The 24,043-nt window shown below is 45.6% G+C and overlaps 1 protein-coding gene across 10 annotated transcripts in view; it reads right to left on the reverse strand.

The window, feature by feature from the left end:
* The window catches only part of sdccag8 (SHH signaling and ciliogenesis regulator sdccag8), a 414,689-nt gene that overhangs the window by 357,471 nt on the left and 33,175 nt on the right, over window positions 1-24,043 (reverse strand). For 9 of the 10 annotated variants that reach the window (XM_085979869.1, XM_085979861.1, XM_085979855.1 and 6 more), the window contains 2 exons: window positions 9,181-9,306; window positions 6,282-6,446 (listed from right to left, as the gene is read on the reverse strand). In XM_085979869.1, the coding sequence (XP_085835995.1) occupies window positions 6,282-6,446; window positions 9,181-9,306 (291 nt within the window). The remainder of the gene's footprint in view (window positions 1-6,281; window positions 6,447-9,180; window positions 9,307-24,043) is intronic. The other variant, XM_085979875.1, reaches the window with a different exon arrangement.

A 24,043-nucleotide genomic window follows, 5' to 3' on the forward strand; every position in this document is an offset into this window, starting at 1 on the left:
GGGACCGAGTGTAACATATCAAAGTTTGCAGATAATACTAAGATGGGGGGGAAAGTAGTGAGCGAGGAGGACATAAAAAACCTTCAAGGGGACATAGACAGGCTAAGTAAGTGGGCAGAGATTTGGCAGATGGAATACAATACTGGAAAGTGTGAGGCTATGCACTTTGGCAGGAAAAATCGTAGAGCAAGTTATTATCTTAATGGCAAGAAACTGGAAAGTACTGAAGTACAAAGGGATCTGGGGGTCCTGGTGCACGAAACTCAAAAGGTTAGTATGCAGGTGCAGTAAGTGATTAAGAAGGCCAATGGAATGTTGGCTTTCATTGCTAGGGGGATAGAATATAAAAATAGGGAAGTATTGCTTCAGTTGTACAAGGTATTGGTGAGACCGCACCTGGAATACTGCGTACAGTTTTGGTGTCCATACTTAAGAAAGGACATACTTGCTCTCGAGTCAGTACAAAGAAGGTTCACTCGGTTAATCCCGGGGATGAGGGGATGGACATATGAGGAGAGGTTGAGTAGATTGGGACTCTACTCATTGGAGTTCAGAAGAATGAGAGGCGATCTTATTGAAACATATAAGATTGTGAAGGGGTTGGATCGGGTGGATGCAGGGAAGATGTTCCCGATGATGGGTGAAACTAGAACTAGGGGGCATAGTCTTAGAATAAGGGGCTGCTCTTTCAAAACTGAGATGAGGAGGAACTACTTCACTCAGAGGGTGGTAGGTCCATGGAATATGCTGCCCCAAAAAACTGTAGAAGCTACATCGTTACATAAATTTAAAACAGAAATAGACAGTTTCCTAGAAGTAAAGGGAATTAAGGGTTACGGGGAGCGGGCAGGAATTTGGACATGAGTCTAGGTTCGGATCGGTCATGGCCCTGTGGGTAGCGGAGCGGGCCCAGGGGCCGTGTAGCCTGATCCTGCTCCTATTTCGTGTGTCTAATTCTGTTAGATTCAGGAGATGGTTCTGTGATGGTAGATTGGCGGTTAGGATCAGATCAGCCATGATCTTATTGAATGGCGGAGCAGGCTCGAGGGGCCGATTGGCCTACTCCTGCTCCTATCTCTTATGTTCTTATGTTCTACACCCTCTTAATGAACTGCTACAAACAGGAGTAATTTGGAAATGGAGCGAAGACTGTAAACGTGCCTTCCATAAATGCAAAGACTTAATCACGTCCAAAGAAGTTTTGGCTCATTACAACCCATCACTGCCAATCAGACTGGCGTGCGATGCATCCCCTTACGACGTAGGAGCAGTATTATTGCATAAATTCCCTGATGGCTCGGAACGGCCGATAGCTTTTGCGTCACGCTCATTGAACTCAGCTGAGCGTAACTATGCCCAAATCGACAGGGAAGCACTCAGCCTGGTATGGGGAGTGAAGAAATTCAACCATTACCTACACGGACAAAAATTTACCTTGTTGACTGACCATCAACCCCTCATCTCCATATTCAACCCTAAAAAGGGTGTTCCCATTATGACAGCGCAAAGGCTACAGAGGAGGTCCCTTTTTCTAGGGGCACACCAATACAACATAGAATACAAAGGATCAAAACAGCATGGGAATGCTGACGGGTTATCGCGCCTACCGTTGCCAACGGTAGAAGAAGCACCTACCGTAGACCCAGTGGAGATTTTCCACTCTACCATAGTCGAATGTCTACCAGTAACAAATTCTGCCATTGAAAGGGAAACGAGAAATGACCCGACTCTCTCACGAGTCTACGATTTAACAGTGAAGGGATGGCCAGCACATGGCGAACCACTGTTGCCAGCATTCTCGCAAAGAAGAGAACAGCTGTCAGTGTGCCGAGGAACCTTGATGTGTGGATCCAGAGTGGTGATTCCACCCAAACTCCAGGATAAAGTTCTAAAGGAGCTTCATGAGGGGCATCTGGGTGGAGTGAAAATGAAGAACCTAGCCAGGGCGTTTGTATGGTGGCCAGGTATCGATGGAGACATCGAAGAAATGACCAAGAGCTGCCTAGGATGCCAGAAGGTCCAAAACGCTCCACCCCAAGCCCCTCTACATCCATGGGAGTGGCCCTCATCTCCCTGGCAAAGGGTACACATCGACTTTGCTGGTCCATTTATGGACTCAATGTTCTTAATCGCAGTTGATGCACACTCCAAGTGGCCGGAGGTAATAAAGATGTCCTCCACCACCACGGAAAAAACCATCACAGTATTAAGGACCATATTTGCCAGGAATGGGCTGCCGGAACAGATCTGTTCTGATAATGGACCGCAATTTGTGTCCGAAGAATTCAGGAAGTTCTTAAAAAACAATGGGGTTAAGCACTACACGTCCGCCCCATACCATCCCGCCACCAATGGATTGGCTGAAAGGTTTGTCCAGACCTTCAAGAAGGCCATAAAGGCCATGGGTAATGAAGACATAAATCTACAGCATAAGGTAGATAACTTCTTGTTTGCATACAGGAATGCAACACATGCAGTTACAAACCAAACTCCCGCCATGATGTTTTTCAATAGAAGACTAAGATGCCGGCTGGATTTGATCAAGCCAAACATCAGAAGGGACGTAGAGAACCGGCAATTTCAAGGCATGAATGAAAGGCCAACTAGAACCTTCCAGATAGGTCAACAAGTTTTGGCCCGGGACTACCGTACCGAGAAATGGCAGCCTGGAACTATCTGCACACAACTAGGACCGCTGATGTATACCGTGGACATCGGAGAAAGCATAATAAGGCGCCATGCTGACCAAATCAGAGTCATCCGAAAAGGGACAACCTACACCACAACTCTATACGCCTAATGATGAAGTAGAGATACCCATAGTATCTACCTCCGATCCGGTGATACTGGAACCCGATGAACCCGACACTGGCATTCAAGCCGAATCAGCCTTGCCAAAAGAACCTACTACACCACCAGAAACTACTACACCACCGAGGCGTTATCTGGACCGAGTCAGGAAGCCTCCAGAGAGACTGACTTATAATTGATTAACTGCAGCAATGTGTAGATTATTTTTCTTGTAACATGTAATTAATGATTACTTAAAATATTATGTACTGGTTGGCTAAAAGGGGAGGAATTGTAGTGTATGTGCCTTTAAGAGCCCCCTGTGTACTGTAATGCCGGTAATGGCCACTCGAGCTATATAAGCCTGTATATTGTGTTGCATCACTTAGTTCCCCTCCAGACTTGGTTTAGTAAACACCTATGATGCCAACTCCTGTCTTCAGTGTCTCTATCAACACACAGACACAACAAGAGGCACACCACGTCATGGGCAGCACTGTGGTCCCCAGGTCCCCCACACAGTGCAGGAAGAAGTTTATTGACCTCACACACGTGGAGAGGGCGAGTAAAGACGTCAATAAATGCTACATACCACCATCTGTACCACAAGCTTCACACATTGCTCAATGCACCACATCCCCAGCACTCACCCACCAACACTCACACCCACATCTCACACCTTGCACACAATGACAGCTAATCAACTATGGCAGGCACAAGGGTGATTAGTTATTAGAATTCATGTGATATGTTTACAGATAAATGTATTAATTGTGTTTGGAATATTTTGTGGTGTCCCTCATTTCAGCTTTGCACCCAGGAGGACGCTGTGATATGGCACAAGTCAGAGATGGTATGATGGGGATGCGCTGAACTACGGGAATCTGGGGTTTCATTCATGTGAATCGGAGTCTGATGAGCAGGTCACCGACAGCCCGTCCGGAAGGCCGATTGTCTCACTGCCTCCGCCCTCCCTCCTGTTCTTCATGTTCATCCTCCTCCTCCTGAGGTGGCCCCGCAATCCTTGGTGGCAAGGGCTGCGCCCTCCTGATGGCCAGGTTGTGGCACATGCAGCAGACCATCATGAAATGGGACACCCACTCCGGCGAGTGCTGGAGGGCTCCTCCGAAGTGGTCTGGGCAGCGGAACCATTGCTTCGGTAGGCTGATGGTCTGCTCGATGATGTTCCTGGTGGCAGCATGGCTCCCATTATATGAGTGCTGGGCAGGAGTGTTGGGGTTGCGGAGGGGAGTCATGGGCCAGGTGGAGAGCGGATAGCCCTCGTCTCTGAGCAGCCCACCCTTGAGCGTGACGTGGTGGCTGGAAGAGTGCTGGCACACCAGTCTGGCGCAGGATGAAGGCATCGTGGCTGCTGCCAGGTTAGCGGGCATTGACGGTGAGGATTCGCTGTCTGTGGTCGCACACCAACGGCACATTAAGTGAGTGGTAGACTTTGCGGTTACGAAAGATCTCAGGATTGTTATGCGGTGCCCGCAAAGCCACGTGGGTGCAGTCGATGGCGGCCTGCACCATGAGGAAAGCCCGCTATCCTGGCAAAGCCACATGCACGCTTGTCCTGCTTCTCTCTGGTGATCGGGAAGCCAATGTAGTCCCTTCTCCTGCTGTAGAGCGCCTCAGTAACCTCTCGGGTGCAGTGATGGATGACAAACTGTGAGATGTTAGCTATGTCTCCTGCTGCAGACTAGAAGGATCCGCTGGTGAAGAAATTAATGGCCACGGTGACCTTGACTGCCACTGGGAGAGCTATGGTTGCCCTGTCTGAAGCTGGAGGTCTGGTTGCAGGAAGCGGCAGTGTTCTGTGACCACCTCCTTGGTGAAGCGGAGCCTCCCAATACACTGCTTCTCACTTAATTGAAGGTAGGAGAAGTGACGTTGGAAGACCCTAGGAGGGCAACATCTCTTGTCGAGAACCTTGATGGCCTTCCTCCTCCTTTTGCTCATATGTTCCCGCCTTTCTCACTGCCTCTGCTCCCTCTGCCGTAGATTCTGCAGGGTGAGGTCGACTGCCAGTACAGCCCCCATGTCTTTTAGCAAGTGTTGTAGGTTGAAGCATTTCAGAAATAATGAGGGAGTTTTGTACTTGTCAGAACACTCCCTGTTACCAAAGAACCTGGAAATGTCTGAACAATACTCTTGCAGTAGCAGGAAGTAGCACATAGCCACTCAAACTGCAAAACCCTGTCAGGTGCGAGTCATTGGTGATGATCCGTTTAAATAGCGTCGCTAAAGCCAGCTTCTGGCTGCTGCGTGCCACCTCAACCTGTCGTTCTTTTCTCCAGCTGTTAAGTTCAACAACGAAGCTGGGAGATTGGGTGTCAAGTGAGAAGTGCACACTCACTGATGTCATGATCTCCGTGATTGCGATTTCCCCGGCAATCAAGTTTAGCGACAGCGCTCCTGGCAAGACGGATATGGCATACGGTGCTGGAACCGGCATCAGCTGGCGGTAGAGCTCTGAATGAGGTTTTAGCGCCATCTCGTGGCGCTAAACACACGAATTTCACCCGCCCCTAGAGTTTAGCTCAATCCGATCCCACCAGCCGTTCATAAACAGGCACTTTCAAACAGAGGCCATAGCAGGATATCTAGAAATCAGGAGCAAGAACCTCAGCTGATTTTTTTCCCCCACTAGCACAGGAGTGTTGAGGCTAATCATAGTGTCCTTCTTGCCACTCCAGTTGGGATAAGCTAACTTAACATAGAGCAGGAATCAAACTGGAAACCTCTGGTCTATATGGCTCAGTTTCACACTGCCTTTGCCAACTGAGCAACAATGAAACCCAAACTCCCTAGGAGAAATTTCAAAACCAGAAATCACAATTACTTGACTTTAGTGTATTAGAGTTGATGTTAGACTACAGATTGGTCTCATTACAATCTGAAGTTACACAATATAATCAAGGCCTCAAATAAGTAGACAAAACAGGGAGTGCCAGTTCTGATGATGGATCTCCCCCAAAACTCTAGCTTTCTTTTTTAGATGCTTACTGCCCACTACTCAGGTCCAGTAGTTTCTCTTTTTCATATCAGATTTCCAGTATTGATATTTATCCCTATGCAAGACCTCACCTGATCGAAGTATAACAAAACGTATTAATCAAATTCCAACTATATCTGAATATTACACATAATATTTTTATTTGCTATATTGTTTAAACCTGTAAATGTATAATATGAAATAAAAACAGAAAATGGTGGGAATACACAGCAGGTTAGTCAGCAACTGTAAGTGAAAAGATGAGTTACTGTTTCGGGTGTTTGACCCTTCATTAGAAAGGGCCATTTCTCTGATTCCGATAGACGGTTGCACAGCCGGAAATTAAATAACTTATTTTTCCTCCTTACAGATGCTGACTAACCTACTGTGTTTTTCCAGCATTTTCTGTCGTTATTTCAGATTGACAGCATTTGAAGTTTTTTCTTTTTAAGTAGCTTTTATACACACACACACACAGACACAATGTACTCACCACTTCTAGCTGCCACTTTTTGATTTCTTCTGTAACAGTTTTGCTCTCTGATCGTGTTGGAGTAAAACATGGCTGATTCTGGTGTTTCGCGAGAGATGCTGATTCCCGCACCTCCAGTGTTCTGACGGCCTTTTGGTCCAGCTGGCAAGTGGCTTGTGAATTTGGCTGGAAAAGTTTGGGAAAGGTATCCAATGTTGGGAATTACAAGACTTTAAAAATAATCTATCTATATATATAAATCGGTACTTCTGTCCGTCTGTCTGTCATCGCGTGTGCGTCTGGGGGATGCGCTCGAAAGTTACAGGGCGTACCTACGCGCGCGTTACCTCCAAAGAAAGCTTACGCTTCCGAGACGGTTTTAAGCGTATTTACGTTTCGGCCGGGCTAAAATCGCGCCCGCGGTATCCCAAAAACCTTCAACGTTCCGCTCATTAGCATCTCATTATCCGCTCATTAGCGACAGAGTGACCTCGAGCTCGACCAATCGTACGCCGGGTTGCTGGCGTGTGCCGCCGGGCCAATTGGTGCGTGTGTAGCCGGGCCTTATCGTTCTGAACCGAGGTGAGTCGCCGCCATCTTGATTCCAAACTTTTCCTTTCTTTTTCCCGCTTTCTGCGTCTTTAAAAAAAACGTTGCTTTTAAAACACATTGTTTTTGAAAAAAATGATTTAGAAACGAATTAACTTATCTAATCTCATTAATTTTCCTACCTTTCCCCGTTTTTCCAGGTAGGCCTCGAAGCCTCGGCTTCTCCTTCGCACCCACGCCCGAGCAAGGCACCTCCCGGCCCCACTCGAAGGCTGGAGGGCCGAGCCTCAGCCCAGCGCCGCTAGGGTGCGCGCGCAGCAGGAGCCGAGACGCGGCGTCTCTCTCTGGCTCGGCCGGGGGGGCGGGGCTTGCTGAGCGTCAAGCGTCACCCTGGCAACCGGCCCCCCGGCCGTCTCGCACAGCCGCAATCGGCGCGACCCTCGGGGGGGGGGCCCCCCGCCTCCCCTTCCCTCCCGCCTCCCCTGTCGCTCTCTCTCTTCCCCCCAGTCGCTCTCTCTCTCTCTCTTCCAACAACAACATGCCCTCGAAAAAGCCCCGGCACCGCCGGGCACTTCAGCTAGTATATTATATATTGGCTATAAAATGCTTTAAAAAAGATGTTAAGGCCTTGGAGAGAGTGTGGAGGAGATTTACCAGGATGGTACCTGGGATGAGAGACTTCAGTTATCTGGAGAGACTAGAGAAGCTGGGAATGTTCTCCTTAGATCAGAGAAGGTTAGGGGGAGATTTAATAGAGGTGTCCAAAATTATGAAGGGCTCTGATAGAGTAAATCAGAAGAACCTGTTTCCACTGGCAGGAGGGTCGGTAACCATAGGACACAGATTTAAGGTAATTGGCAAAAGAACCAGAGGGGAGAAGAGGAGGATTTTTTTTTTTTTTTTTTTTTTTATAAACGCAGCGACTTGTTATGATCTGGAATGCACTGCCTGAAAGGGTGGTACAAAATTTAGAATAAGCAGATTCAATAACAACTTTCAAAAAGGTTATTGGATATATACTTGAAAAGGAAAAAATGCTACGGGGAAAGAGCAAGGAAGTGGGAATAATTGGATAGCTCTTTCAAAGAGCCGGCACAGACATGATTAGCTGAATGGCCTCTTTCTGTGCTGTATGACTTTGAAAAGGGCACCATAACCTAATAATGGCACAACATGAAGCAGGAACACAGTAGCCAAAATATATGGTAACGGTCTCAGATTTAGTGAATCCATTCTTGAGAATTCCAAATACATTAGCGTAGATCCACAATAATTAGATCTTTCTAGAATATGCACAGCCACCGTAGAATTTAGGACTAAAATAATATCAGTACCATGGGACTTCTGTATGAAGGCAAATACAAAAAAAAAATCAAAAGAATCTAAAACTTAAGTTTCAAGTAAGAGTTTCTGAAAAGCTCCTGAACCCAACTATTAATGCTGGTGGTTACTTTCTACATGAACATTTGCTTCATGATAAAGTATAACATTGTATCATACCCTAAAGCAATGTATAAATGTGATAAAGCCAGAGTATTCCCTATTTAAATCATATATATTTATATCATGAATATTAAACTACAACTAAGTTAATTTGCAAACACAATTTTTTTGGGTTGGAAATATTCAATTATGAGCCAACCTGCAGATGCATCAGAGATTAATTTATAGAAAATAAGTAAATTTATTGTTGGAATATATTCAAATTAAGATAGACCAGATGACCAGTCTAATTTTGCATGCAAATGCCCTTTGTATTCCTAGAAATATTAGTAAATTTAGCACAGATAAAGTGCCTCCTTCCTCATAATAGCAGCACACAATAAGCTGCCTTACGGCAAGGATGTTTCACCCGTCGCAGTCTTTTCATTAGATTATTTTTTTCGGCTTCCCGAGATCAGAGTGCATCATGCATTATTACCAAACCTTCAGCCCAGCAATCAAACCACCCAAGTTCTGCAGCTTTTAAACCGGCCCGCTAACAAGTGTCAGTGGCACAGAACAGCCCACCTCACATGGCCTGGTTGAGTTCAGCAATTCATTATGCAAGTGAGTTTCAGCACAATGCAATCTATCAGGCCACTGTGGAACTCAGAAATTAATTTCTTAGAATAGTATGCATGTATTCATGCAAACTATGCTGGGGACAATGACCACTGTCTTAGTATTGCCATTCCTCTGTATAGAGCATAAAAGACAAACAAATACCTCATATGACAAACTTTGTCTCATGAAACTCTTATTTGGACTCCCATTTTTCATGGTTTACTAAAGAATAATGTAACTTGAGTGACTTTTGTGTTTTTAAATTAAGTAGTACAAAAATAAATGTTATTCAACTTCTTCATCCTGCTGGGAAATTCAGACTTACTGAAAAAGGGCACACGGATGATTCTTCTATAGTATCCTGAACAGTTCTTGATTTCAGTTCTTCGTGAAGCTTTTCATTTTCAACCACAACAACCTGTACCCGCTGTTTCACTCTGGTGAACTCCTCCTGAATTGATCAATTGCAAAACATAGCATGTAAGAAAGTTTACCAATGTACAGGAAACTTTCTGGTATCCGGCACCGACGGGACCGAGCTGTTGCCGTTCCATCAAAACTGCCGGATAAACCAGCGCTAATGTTAAAACATACGGAGCTTCTGAGCTCCGTGTGAAGCAACAAACCCTGTTGCTTAGCAACAGCTTCAAAACAGTCGGTGTAGCTTGCAAGCGTCTCTGTAGCTAAGCAACAGCTTCAGCTAGACCTTGCAGAGCCACGACTGGAGAAAAAAAGCAACGAGAAGTAAAAAAAACTTATCTGAACCGACTCCTGAATTTTGCCGGTGGCTAGAGCTTTCTGGACATTTAACCTCCGGTTAAAACGAAAGTTTCCTGTATTGAAAAACAGAAATAGGCACAGTGCCATCTGCAGTAATACAAATTACCTTTCTCCCACTCGGCTTCAAAGGGATTATTAATAATTGCATTTATAAAATTAGAATCTTTTGAACATAATTCAGTCAACACTGTGTAACTTGTACACAATTGCTGTACAAATTTTAATTCAAACTTAAGTCTTGAAATGTGCTATCATAACTAAATATAGTAGAATATTAGACTGCCATAAATTAAACAGGAACCCTAATTAATAATACATCGCTAGAATAGATGAAAACATAAAAGATGTCTTTATGGCAATTTAAAAAAAATGTCCTGCTGCAATACATTCACTACTTATTTTACATACAAACACCTTAAAACTATTTATTGGACAATTAAACCAATATGTAAAATGATTTATCAAATTATATGCATCAAGTGCCATGTGATGGGATATGAGTTATACAATTATTAAATACACTGTGCCAAGGGTGACACTTAATATCTAAATTTAATTTGATATACGTAGTATTTTCATATGCTTTTTTCTTGTTGAGATTGCACTTTAAGAAATCAGCTTATATATCTTTAAGATATTAGAATAATTCAATGGCCCATAATTTACGGTTAGCGGTGAAGTAAAGGTGCTTGCCGCTGGCCCCGAAGAAAGCTGTCCACAATTGATTGCAGTGCTCTGTAGTGGGAATCCCTAGTGCAATGCTGCTGTGACGTCAACAAGCTGTCTAAGCAGCTAATCACATTGAAGAATTCTCACAAACAGGAAATGAGAAGCTGCTTTTAGCTGGACTTTTTAAAAATGTTAGCGAGCAAAACAAAGATTGAGACTTTCACATGGGGCTATGGTAGAACCTGAAATATCATGTACAAACTTTAAAGAAATGTTTTTTATTAAGTTGTAATTTTTATCATAATGGAGATATTTGACACTCCACAAACATAAAAATCAGTTTTTCAGGGCCAGAACATTTGTTTACCAGTCAATACGGTGTTAAAGCCCCAGTTACACCTATTCCAACAAGGGTTAACATTTAATGGGGTATTTAACAGTGATATTACTGTGGAAAAGCCCAAGTTTTGGTCAGTTCCACTGATTTCACTTATTGCCGGCTATGGGGGGTGCGGGTCCGCAACGCAGCCAGTGTCGGAGCAGTGAATGACTGACCGTAACTTCAGGCTTATTTTTGCAATCCAACAGCATTAAATGTTTAAGTTGTGGTCAGTTTCAGAGGGGCAATGACGGCAAATACTGACAGCTCGCCGTCATTACCCACCGCAAAATCTGGGCCAATATATTTTCCATATGTAAATAAGTATTTTCTCACAGAAACACATCTGTTTTTAAATATAATAAATCTGAACAAAAATTGTTCAAAATGGCCACGTTCTAAGTCAGAAACCTTGAACAAGTCACCATGTTAAAATTTTCAATCTTGTTTTCAGCAGCATTAAATTATAGATTTTTCCATATATATGAGTGAGTCCAAGTGAAAACCTCCAAATTGCTTCTGAACAGCAACAGGGTTAGAGTTACAATGCTATTTTTTCCCCCCAATTCAGTCATTGCTGCAGTCATTGATGATTGAGTTTCCACTGCTCTGCAATATTCAAAGAAAGTCTTTTCCTGCTGATCTATAATTTGATGGATTAGGGCAATGGGCCTAAATATTGAACATGGCTTTTAAATTGCTTTTCTTAGCAAAGGATATGACCTGAGTAATGGGCTGATGGATACATTCACAATTCTACGTGATTCTTGAAATTGTAGCATTAATTATATTGGATGCACTTTGAAATGCAAATCTCGAATATAAAAGGGTAGTTACTGTATAAAGTTACTTTAACTAAATTACTGTGGAAACGGTTTTTAATTTAAAGTCATGAAACAGTGCTAGGGTTAGAATTTCTGAAAAGTATTAAATTTCATACACTGTATCAAACTCAATCCAACAATAACTTTTGAACACAATATAATTTGTAACATTTATAGCCTGAAATATAATGGGCCAGATTTTGCTGTATTAGGGCCTCTAATAGCATCTGCCGTTTGTTTGACTTGTCCCTGCACCTTTCAGATCAAAAGATTTTTGTCCACAAAGTTGCTGAAAGTGCAAGCTGATAATGGCTCAGTGAGGGAAACAGGGCATCTGGGGCTAGAGTGAACAGGGTAACCAATAGGGTATCTCCTTAACCAATGAGATTTAAGGATTGGGAAATAAACAGCGAAAGGAGAGAGAAGGAGGGTGAATTCAATGTCAAGATAGACACAGAAAGAGAAATAAAGAGAGGGAATTCAAGATTGAGCTTGACCTGTCTTAAGAATGGGGATGGTAGTCAGGGTTAACTCTCATCATGTAATGCCAAAATAATAAAAAAAACAGGTATCAAGACCTAATGTAGCAGTAAGAGAACAATAATGACACTGCCATGAAAACACATACAAAGCTGCAATTGCATGTTATTTATATTTTAACATGATTTGGTCTTACTGCACTGCAGAAAATAACCAGCAGTATTTTGATGCTGTATTTGGGATTTAAAAACAATGCCAATGTCTTTGGTGAGTCATTTCAGCCCAGTCTATTTTAAAGAGCACATCCTCCAACATTACAATGACAATTGTATCCCTGCACTCACACAACAATGGCTAGCTGCACCAGCAGAAGTTGGGGAAGTAATTCCCCAGGAAAGAAACAAAATGCACCACTTAAAAAGGAGGTAGCTTGATAGGTAAAGGCTATGATAAATGTGCTGCAAGCAGAGCTTTCATCTGCTGTCAAATGGGGAAAAGTTGCTGTTTTTTAATATAAACTTTCTATAAAGTAATGCAAATTGATAAATGGTTCTGGATAGCTCTTTTGTTAAAAGGCTCCCTTTGTCTTTGAGTCCAGGGAGTGACCAAGCACTAACCCGATTCATTTACATTTTCAATAGGAGCTGCCCAGGTTCCTTAGTTGGTCTTACTCCCAGTACTGTAAGGAATTAGGTCAAGTTTGTTTTTGGGCTGGGCCATTTCTCTTTGAAATTTTACGGTTTCAGACTAGGCGTAGAGTCAGCAAATTCATTGGCCTGTATTTTCCGATTCCTACGGGTGTGTACGAGCTGTGTGCACCCCTGTAAGGACCTCGCATGCGCTGAAAACCGGCATTTCCGATCTGTCAAGGATCGCACGCCTGCCCTGGAGAAGGGCCTCTGCGGGTGGAGAGTTCCACTTTCTGCAGAACCTCCGCCCGCTGAAATCCCTTAAAAATCTTACGCCTGGTAAAAGCAGGTGCAAGGCCTGCTTTTACCAGCTTAAGAGTTTAAAAAAGTAAAAAAAAATTTTTTCCCCCACTCATTTATAATGTAAAAATACTTTTAAAAAAGGTAAGTTTATTTTTAGCCCCGTAAAAATCTTTAAATGTTTTTTCAAAAAATTAAATTTTTGTTTAAAATATTTAATTTAATGTAATTTTAACTCATTTTAAAAACGTGATTTTTTAAAAAACGCATGCGCCCCTGGGATACCTGGGCCCTGCGCATTTCGTAGAGCAGGGGCCCAGGAGCGGAAATGGCCGGACCTCTGGAGCCCTCAGGTAAGGGCGTAGATTTTTTTCCAGCTCAGAGGCCTCCACACGCAGGAAGCCTCCGATCGGAAAATACGGGCCACAATCTCTAGAAGCTGGCCCATCTGGTTTCCTCCGGGTGCTCCGGTTTCCTCCCACAGTCCAAAGATGTGCAGGTTAGGTTGATTGGCTATGATAAATTGACCCTTAGTGTTAGGGGGATTAAAATGTGTGGGGTTACGGAGATAGGGTGGGATATCTGTTGGTGTAGGGGTTACGGGGATCGGGTGGGATATGTGTCGGTGCAGGCTCGATGGGCCGAAATGGCCTCTATCTGCACTGTGGGGTTTCTGTGATTCTGTGATTTGTGTGATTCTGTGATACTTGAGAGGAAGACAGCATTCCGTACCTGTAACAGGAAAGACATCCCACATGGTCTCTAGTGTGATATAGCACAGGTATATCACACTATCCCAATCAAGGCACATGTAAAGTTTGCAGATTTTGATTCATTTGAGAATCAGTCTGCTGCTGAAAACAGTCTTTTTGCTGCAGCACATGTTAAGTGTTCAGAGAGTCCAAACCATAATACTAAGTATTTACTTGCAGATTACATTTATATTTCCTACTTTACATTTCAAAAATAATGGTATTTATAGGACCCCGGTTTGCTCCATTTCATGCTAGAAACAGTGTTACTGCTGCCAGTAGAAGCTGTTTATTTGTGCAATGATTATGGCCTTTAAGTACAAATATTCAGATACTATGTTTAATAATTAACACTGAATCAGTTCAAGGGGTTAACTTATCTTCATAAGAACGTATGTCTTTTGCACTTCGATAATCAGCATTGGTTATATTTTCCACACAAATCAATGACTTACGCACAGAAAGGGGTTTCATGATTCATGCCCCTTAGCATTTCCACACATTACATGCTGCACAATCTGGAGCAGTCCAGCACCTACAATTATTTTGATAATTGGTAACATTTTACTGTGGCTACAAGAGCAGGTCAGAGGCTAGGTATTATGCGGCGAGTGTCTCACCTCCTGACTCCCCAAAGCCTTTCCACCATCTACAAGGCACAAGTCAGGAGTGTGATAGAATACTCCCCACTTGCCTGGATGAGTGCAGCTCCAACAACACTCAAGAAGCTCAACACCATTCAGGATAAAGCAGCCCGCTTGATTGGCACCCCATCCACCACCTTAAACATTCACTCCCTCCACCACCGGCGCACTGTGGCTGCAGTGTGCACCATCTACAAGATGCACTGCAGCAACTCGCCAAAGCTCCTTCAACAGCACCTTCCAAACCCGCGACCTCTACCACTTAGAAGGACAAGGGCAGCAGACGCATGGGAACATCACCACCTACAAGTTCCCCTCCAAGCCACACACCATCCTGACTTGGACCTGTATCGCCGTTCCTTCACTGTTGCTGGGCCAAAATCCTGGAACTCCCTTCCTAACAGCATTGTGGGTGTACCTACACCATATGGACTGCAGCGGTTCAAGAAGGCGGCTCACCACCATCTTCTCAAGGGCCCTTAGCTACTCACTGGATAAACCTACCGACCTATTGAGAGGTGATACATGCAAGTGATCGGTGGTAAGCATGTCATGGTGACTGCACTTAGGGTGGTACTGTGCCAAAGGTCTCAATCATGAGTTAATGACCTCAGCTGTGTCATTTTGGGGAGGCAATAAGCAAAGGTCCAAGGACTTCCTCATAAGGATGGCAGGGGGAAATTGAAAAAAGAAAAGAGGGATAGTCACTCTGGTGCATTAACAGTAATGCCGGTCTATAAGAGGTTACACAGCTATCATCTTGGTTTTGGATGGCGTATGGAATGGAAAGACCAAGAAATGAAAAGGGAAGGAACAAAATATTGGCTAGAGTTTTCTGCTTGTGTGTTCACCAGCCTGCAATTTTCCTTATCCATTATTAAAATGAATAAATGTAAGAAGTCACACAACACCAGGTTATAGTCCAACAGTTTTATTTGAAATCACAAGCTTTCGGCACGCTGCTCCTTCGTCAGGTGAAGTCCTGACGAAGGAGCAGCGCTTCGAAAGCTTGTGATTTCAAATAAAACTGTTGGACTATAACCTGGTGTTGTGTGACTTCTTACATTTGTCCACCCCAGTCCAACACCGGCATCTCCACACCATTAAAATGAATAGCTAGAGGCCGGGGGAAATAACTAAATCGCAGGCTGGAAAGCCTACATGTGGAAAACCCTAGCCATGATAAATACATAAAAATGGAACCACCGTTAGTACTTACTAGCATAGTTACCATTGCCCCTTACAAAATTCAAGAACCAAAAGCAGAGGTTTTAGCTGGTTACTGTTGTACCCAGGAGCTGTGACTGGCAATCATTTGCTAAGATTATATTTTTATATATTGTAAAATAATGGTACATGATATGGTCTTAGCATATAATAATGTACACGTAACAGGAAAGATCTGCGTCACATTGCAGTTATGACTGTGTGCATTTCTGGACTTATTTGCTGAGCGAATAAATGTCATATCCTAACTTGATCAAGTTTTTTGATGAGGTTACAGAGAGGTTTGATGAGAGCTATGCGGCTGACGTGGTGTTCATGGACTTCCAAAAGGCGTTTGATAAAGTGCCACAGAATAGGCGTACCAGCAAAGTGGAAGCCCATGGAATAAAAGGGACAGTGGCAGCATGGATACAAAATTGGCTAAGTGACAGGAAACAGAGAGTAGTGGTGAACGTTGTTTTTCAGACTGGAGGAAGGTGCACAGTGGTGTTCCTCAGGGGTCGGTACGAGGACCACTGCTTTTCTTGATATATTTTAATGACTTGGACTTGGGTGTACAGGGCACAATTTCAAAATTTGCAGATGACACAAAACTTGGAAGTATAGTGAACAGTGAGGAGGATAGGGATAGACTTCAAGAGGACATAGACAGGCTGGTGGAATGGGTGGACACGTAGCAGATGAAATTTAATGCAGAAAAGTGCGAAGTGATACATTTTGGTAAGAAGAACAAGGAGAGGCAATATAAACTAAAGGGTACAATCCTAAAGGGAGTGCATGAAGAGAGAGACCTGGGGGTATATGTGCACAAATCGTTGAAGGTGGCAGGGCAGGTTGAGAAAGCGGTTAAAAAAGCACATGGGATTCTGAGCTTTATAAATAGAGGCATGGAGTACAAAAGCAAGGAAGTTATGATGAACCTTTATAAAACACTGGTTCGGCCTCAACTGGAGTATTGTGTCCAATTCTGGGCACTGCACTTTAGGAAGGATGTGAAGGCCTTAGAGAGGGTGCAGAAAAGATTTACGAGAATGGTTCCAGAGATGAGGGACTTCAGTTACATGAATAGACTAGAAAAGCTGGGGTTGTTCTCCTGAGAGCAGAGAAGGTGGAGAGGAGATTTGATAGAGGTGTTCAAAATCATGAGGGATCTAGACAGAGTAGCTAGAAAGAAACTGTTCCCATTGGCGGAAGGGTCGAGAACCAGAGGGCACAGATTTAAGGTGGTTGGCAAAAGAACCAAAGGCGACATGAGGAAAAACCTTTTTCGCAGCGAGTGGTTAGGATCTGGAATGCACTGTCTGAAAGGGTGGTGGAGGCAGACTCAATTGTGGTTTTCAAAAGGGAATTGGATAAGTACGGCAGTGGCGAGAGGATAAAAAGCGACCCGAGAGCGGACCTGAATTAAAGCAGCGACAGCGGCGAGGCGCCGATTCAAAAACAACAGAAAATATCAAAGAGCGACATTACAGGAGAGCCAGTAGGTGATTGTTTGGCGAGTATTACAGCTTTTTTTTGCTCTCTAAGTTAGGGAAGGGGTTTAAATTAAGAGCTGAGGAACTATAACTTGCTAATACTTATTAAATTGATAACTTAAACTAGATAAAATAATCAAACAATAAAACTAAAATATTGATTGAATAAAAGCTTTAACTAATTAATTAATAAATAAAACAAAGTTAGAGAGGGCAGGTGGTGTGTCGTAACTGCAGCATGTCGCGATCCCGAGCAACCACATCTGCAGTAAATGTCTGCAACTCGAGGAACTTCGGCTCAGAGTTGCTGAGCTGTAATACGAGTTGCAGACATTGCGATGCATCAGGGAGGGGGAGAGTTACCTGGACACTTTGTTCCAGGAGGCAGTCACACCCTTTAGGTTAAGTAGTACTTTAGAGTTCATCAGTGGTCAGGGACAGGAGGATGCGACTGCGAGTCAGGCAAGTATGGGGACCCAGGATGTAGTGATGGAGGAGCCTCAGCCCTTGACCTTGTCCGACAGGTATGAGGTATTTGCTAACTATGGATGAGGAGAAGGACTGCAGGGAGGATGGGCAAACCGACCGCGGCACCGTGGTACAGGGGGCCATCCAAGTGGGGGGAGAAGGAATGTGGTAGTGGTAGGGGACAGTATAGTCACAGTTCTCTCAAAGGCTGTGTTACGTGCCCAGTGCCAGGGTTAAGGATATCTCCTCGCAGCTGGAAAAGAACTTGGAGTGGGAGGGGGAAGATCCAGTTGTCGTGGTCCATGTAAGAACCAACGACATAGGTAGAACGAAGAATGAGGTTCTGCTGAGGGAGTTTGAGGAGCTAGGGTCTAAATTAATAAGCAGAACCTCAAGGGTGATAATCTCTGGATTATTACCTGAGCCACGCACAAATTGGCATAGGGTCAAGCAGATCAGAGAGTTAAATGTGTGGCTCAAAGAGTGGTGTGGAAGAAGGGGTTTCAATTCATGGGGCACTGGCACCAATACTGGGGAAAGAGGGAGCTGTTCCGTCGAGACGTGCTCCACTTAAACTGGGCTGGGACCAGGGTCCTGGCAAATCGAATAACTAGGGCTGTAGATAGGGTTTTAAACTAAAAAAGGAGGGGAAATTTAGAAATCTAAAGAGAAAGGTCAAGGAAATAGAGCAGTGTAGTGATTTGGGTAAAAATAAGCAGAGTGTGACAGAAAGGGACAGAGGCCTAGAAATTGGGTATAGCCTCGCTTGAGGCGTTAGAACTGGCGGAGCGCTAAGTTTATAGCCAGATGAAAGTTATCGCTGCCTGGCGAGATATTGGGTTGCATCGCCCCCAAAGGGGATTGAGGCGCTAATTCAGCCGTTGCACGGTGCTCCTAAGGCGCAAAAGTTCAGGCGCTACTCAATATCGACGCGGACGGGCGCAGCGCAGGTGATCTCAATTACGGGAAACCACGAGACCTCCAGGCGCCGGCCGGCTCTTAAAGGGGTGGGTCAGTCAGCTTGAGCTTCAACACCCAACGCCCTGTAGGCCTCAGATTCGGCGCTCGCCCTTGTCTGGCGGTACAAACTTGTTCAGCATGGAGAAGGTTAGACAGAGAGCAGAGCGCTTCAGCACTGAGGCTCTGGACCACTTGGTGGCTGCAGTTGAACGCTGTCGAGAGGTCCTGTATCCGGATAATGGCAAGAGGCCGAATCAGAAGGCTTACCGACGATCTTGGAGGGAGGTTGCTGTGAGGGTCAACTCCAGCAGCATGGCGATCAGGACCCCTGTTCAGTGCAGGAGGAAATTCAACGACCTCACACGGATCGTTAGGGTGAGTGATGGTTTAGCAATCTTCTGATTCCCTCCATCTGCAGCTGACTTCGGGCACCCTGCTGCAATGATGCCCCAATGGCCATCTGTCAGCATGCACCCATGGCCCTTTCTGGGCACACACATGGACAGATGTCTCAAGGCCTCATGTAAGGGCTCTTGCACCATGGGGGGCATGCGATGATCTCTCAAGGCATCATGTTACAGAACTTCCCCTTCTTTCCCCTGCAGTCCAAGCTGGAAGGAGCCGCGTCGAACCGGTGGCGGACCTCCACAAGTGGTCACTCTGACGGATCTGGAGGAGAGAGTGCACCAGATACTTGGAGGACGTCTGTCTGGTCCTGTGACCACTGCATCTGCAGACCCCATTACTGACAGCTAGGGTAAGACTCTCACCTTTTTCACCTGTTGCCTTCCACTTGGTCCCCCCGCCAGCATGCATCCTCAGTGTGCAGCCATGTCAGAGCCTTGCCGCAATCTGGCATGCCTTTCAGCAAACCTGTCCTTTTGCTAAAGCCACTCTTCCACCTCCCACTTTCAGATGAAGCAGCACCAACTCGGGCTCAACGCGCTGAAGCTGCCAGTGCCAATGCCACCGGAGGCGAGGACCAGGAGGAATCCGGGCCAGCCGTTGCAGAATCCGGGGAGCTGACACATCTACAGACTGGGGATAGTAGTCCCCTGGAGGGGAGGTGGGGGTGGGGGGGGGGGGGGGGCTCTGAGGATGAACCAGTTGCCAGACCAAGCGGCATGCAGCAACGCACGGGGGATAGGCAAGTTCGGCCACCATCTCCCCGGAGGGCAAGGCAGGTCGTGATGACTGCTGCAGAGAGTGCAGATGAGGTGCGTCGCCTGGCTGAGATGAGCAAACAGGCCCGGGTCAGACACACGGAGCTGATGGCTGCAGTCGAGAAGATGCCTGAGTCAATAGATTCATTGGCTAAGAGTATGTTGGACTTCGGGGCAACAATGGAGAGGTCTATATCCAGGGCTTCGGGGCAACAATGGACAGGACTATCCAGGGCTTCGGCCCAACAATGGAGAGGACTGTCCACGGCTTTGAGTCGGCTATGGAAAGGACTGTTCAGGGCTTCGGACAATCCCCGGAAAGGTCTGTGCAGGGCTTGTCCGAGGCAATGGAGCAGTCGGCACCTGGCTTGTCCGAAGCAATGGGAAGAACTGTCCAGACCTTCTCCGAAGCACTGGCACCTGGCACACAGGTCCTCACTGTTGCCACGCAGTCACTTGCTGGGCTCCTCCACAGCCAGATTGACGCAACGTGATCTCTCACTGTAGCCACCCTCTCTGCATCAGTTAGGATCACCCCGGGCCCTTCCAGTCCCATACAAGGCCAGCAATCAGTGGAGCATGCGATTGTGGCGGATGAGCCGAGCCGCTCCCCTCAGATAGCCAGTGTGTCATCCGACCATGGTGCAGGTGTCCTCTCTCGGCAGGAGACCACTGCACATGCCAGCGCTGGGACACCTGCATTGCAGCTGCCACCACCTGCAGGCCACACTGCTTCCAGCCATGGTCACATCAAGCATCCTGCGTCCGCACCCTCCAAGCCCAGAGGTCGGCCAGGCCGTCCCTCAGGGGCGTCTGCGCTTCCAGACAGTCAGCAGGTGTCCCCCAGCCTTGAGGCCGCCACTGGGGTCCAATTACGTAGGAGCAGCAGGGAGGGAAGGGGCCGGGCGCGAAAGAGAAGTCGTTCTCCCTCAAGGGGCCAGTTGTAGAGGGAGGTGCTGAGACGTTTGTTTGTCCAAATTCAAGGACACCCTCACCTGTGGTTATATTTGCAGAAGGTTTGTTGAGTTTTGCGGCTTTGCCGAACAGTTCACAGTTATTTTGAAAGTTATGGTTTCTGTTGACATTACTTTGTTTAGCTGTAATGAAAGACTTTTGTGTCAATAAACAGAAGTTTCAATGTGGCATGGTGCATGTGACTAGTTTCAGTGATGCTGGCATTCAGAGGCCCTCAAACATCCAAAGTGCGCATGAGTTAAGACTCTCATCATTCCGCCACAGGGGTCTCGACACGAGTCCAGATGAGCCTCTGACGTATGGCCCTTCCACTTTCAGCAGCCCTTCCATCCGCCTACTCATACTCATACTCATACTCATACTCATACTCATACTCATACTCATACTCATACTCATACTCATACTCATACTCATACTCATACTCATACTCATACTCATACTCATACTCATACTCTGCTGGTCGTTGAGGGACAGCTGGAATTGGCTGGGTGCGTCGATTCACCAAGTTGTGGAGCATGCAGCAGACGACGACGATGTGTGCCACTTGCTGCGGCGAGTACTGCAGGGATCCCCCCGAATGTTCCAGACATTGGAAACGCTTTTTGACAACACCAATAGTGTGCTGTTTACTGTGCCTGGTCGCCTGATGGCCGCTGCTGATCAGCTCTTCTGCTGGGGTGTCGGCCACACGGAGTGTTGTCATCAGCCATGGCCAGAGAGGATAGCCCTTGTCCCCAGTAAGCCAGCCTCGTCTTCGAGGCAGCCCCTCAAAAAGGTTACAAACTGAGGTCAACTGCAGGATAAAGGCATCGTGGCTGCACCCTGGGAAATGCGCGGTGACTGCCATGATGATTTGGCGGTGGTCACAGACCAGCTGCATGTTGAGGGAGTGCAACCCCTTGCAGTTGCGGAAGTCCTAAGGATGATGGCATGGTGCCCTCAAAGCCACGTGTGTGCTGTCAGTCGACCCCTGCACCATGGGGAAGTCCGCAATAGAAGCGACACCCTGCGCGCCCTCCGCCTGCTTGTGCAGGGTCCAAGGGAAGGTCATGATTTGACGCCTTCACCTATAAAGGGCTTCTGTAACTTGCCGGATGCAACAGTGGACTGCAACCTGAGCGACAGTCGCAATGTCCCCAATGGCTGACTGAAAGGATCCGTTGGCATAAAAATGGAGGCCATCAGTCAGTTTAGCCATCACGGACAGAGAAGTTCTGCAGCGTTCACGCGGCTGCAGATCCTGACCAAACAGGTGGCACAGATCAGTAACAATGTCCCTCCAGAATCGGAGCCTTCCCAAACACTGCTCCTCCGACATGTCAAGGCTTGTCACCTGCTGCCTAAAGACCCTCACAGCTTTCCGTCGGATTGGCCGACCTCCATTGCCCCTCCTCCTTCTGGCCAATCCCGGCCCTCTCTCCCGCCGTCTCTCTGCCCCTTCACAGTGTTGGGCGATGAGGCCGTCGCCCTCCAAACAAACTCTCATTCCGATGCCAGTTGGTCAAAAGGCTTTTAGGTGTAGTGCTGCAAGTGCTTCGGACAGGGTTGAAGGTCCCAAGTACTGTAAAGCTAAATTCCCAGAACTCCGCTCCACATTAGCTCGCCAACTCTCTCTAGCAACGATCGCAATGAGCAGGCCAAGTGGCAGAAGATTCTGCACTGAAGCTGTCCCCTTTAAATAGCGCCCCCCTACTCCGAGAAGGGCCTGTTAGCCCTCCTTCGAACTGTCACTAATAGCGCTGGGCGCTAAGGCTCCAGGCGCCACCCAATATGCGCTCAGGCGATCCTAGAAGGCGTTGCACACTGAAATGACGTCATGAACTGCTTGCGCTCGCGGGCACGCGCAAACACTTAGCGCAGGCGCTAAATGTATAGTCAATATCTGAGTTGTCGCTATCTTCATAGCGTCCGCCCCAATATAGGGCTTCGCCCCAATTCTAGGTCTCTTTAGGCGCTTAGCGCCGGCGCTACCAACCCAATTTCTAGGCCAGAGAGCTTAACGGTAGCAGTGCAGCAGAGAATAAGGTCAAAGCAGGGAATAATGGTAAAACATTTAAATTAAAGGCTCTTTATCTGAATGCACAAAGCATTCATAACAAAATAGACAAACTAGTGGCACAAACAGAGATAAATGGGTTTGATCTAATAGCCATTACAGAGACATGGTTGCAAGGTGACTATGGTTGGGAACTAAATGTTCCAGGGTACTTGACATTTCAAAAAGACAGGCAGAATGGAAATGGACAGGGGGTAGCCCTAATAATAAAGGATGACATAAGGACAGTAGAGAGAAAGGATCTCGGCTTGGAAGATCAGGAAGTAGAATCAATATGGGTGGAGATAAGGAATAACAAGGGGCAGAAAACATTGGTGGGAGTAGTATATAGGTCCCCTAATAGTAGCTGTACCATTGGACAGAATATTAATTAAGAAATAATAGGAGCTTGCAACAAAGGTAATACAATAATCGTGGGGTAATTTAATCTTCATATAGACTAGACAAATCAAATTGGCAAAGGTAGTCTGGAGGACGAGTTCATGGAATGCATTCAGGACAGTTTCCTAGAACAATATATCATGGAACCAACCAGGGAACAGGATATTTCAGATCTTGTATTGTGTAATGAGACAGGGTTAATTAGCAATCTCATAGTAAAGGGTCCTCTGGGGCAGAGTGATCATAATATGACAGAATTTCACATTAAGTTTGAGAGTGACTTGCCTAAGTCCGAAACTAGAGTCTTAACCTTAAATAAAGCCAATAACATTGGTATGAGGGGTGAGTTGGCTAAGGTAGATTGGAAAAATAGATTAAAAGGTATGGCGGTAGATAAGCAGTGGCTAGCATTTAAAGAAGTATTTCATAATTCTCAACAAAAATTCCATTGAGAAACAAAAACTCCACGGGAAAAGTGATCCATCTGTGGCTAACTAAAGAAGTTAAGGATAGCATTAGATTGAAATGAGATTATAATGTTGCGAAGAACAGTAGTAAGCCTGAGGATTGGGCGAGTTTCAGAAATCAGCAAATGATGACCAAAAAATTGATATAAAAGGGGAAAAATAGAAGAGAAAACTAGCAAAAAATATAAAAACAGATTGTAAGAGCTTCTACAAGTATGTAAAAAGGAAGAGAGTAACAAAAGTAAACGTTGGTCCCTTAGAGACAGGAGAAATTATTATGGGGAATAAGGAAATGGCAGAAACGTTAAACAAATATTTTGTATCTGTCTTCACATTAGAAGACACAAAAAGCACACCAAAAATAGTGGGGAACCAAGGGTATAATGAGGGTGAGGAGCTTAACGTAATTAATATAAGTAGAGAAAAAGTACTAGAGAAACTAATGGGACTAAAAGCCGACAAATCCCCTGGACCCGACGGCCTACATCCTAGGGTTCTAAAAGAGGTGGCTGCAGAGATAGTGGATGCATTGGATTTGATCTTCCAAAATTCCCTAGAT

This window comes from Somniosus microcephalus, chromosome 3 (genome assembly GCF_052327205.1).
Source record: "Somniosus microcephalus isolate GS21.2 chromosome 3, FLI_Smic_1.0, whole genome shotgun sequence".
In the NCBI taxonomy this organism is placed as follows: domain Eukaryota; kingdom Metazoa; phylum Chordata; class Chondrichthyes; order Squaliformes; family Somniosidae; genus Somniosus; species Somniosus microcephalus.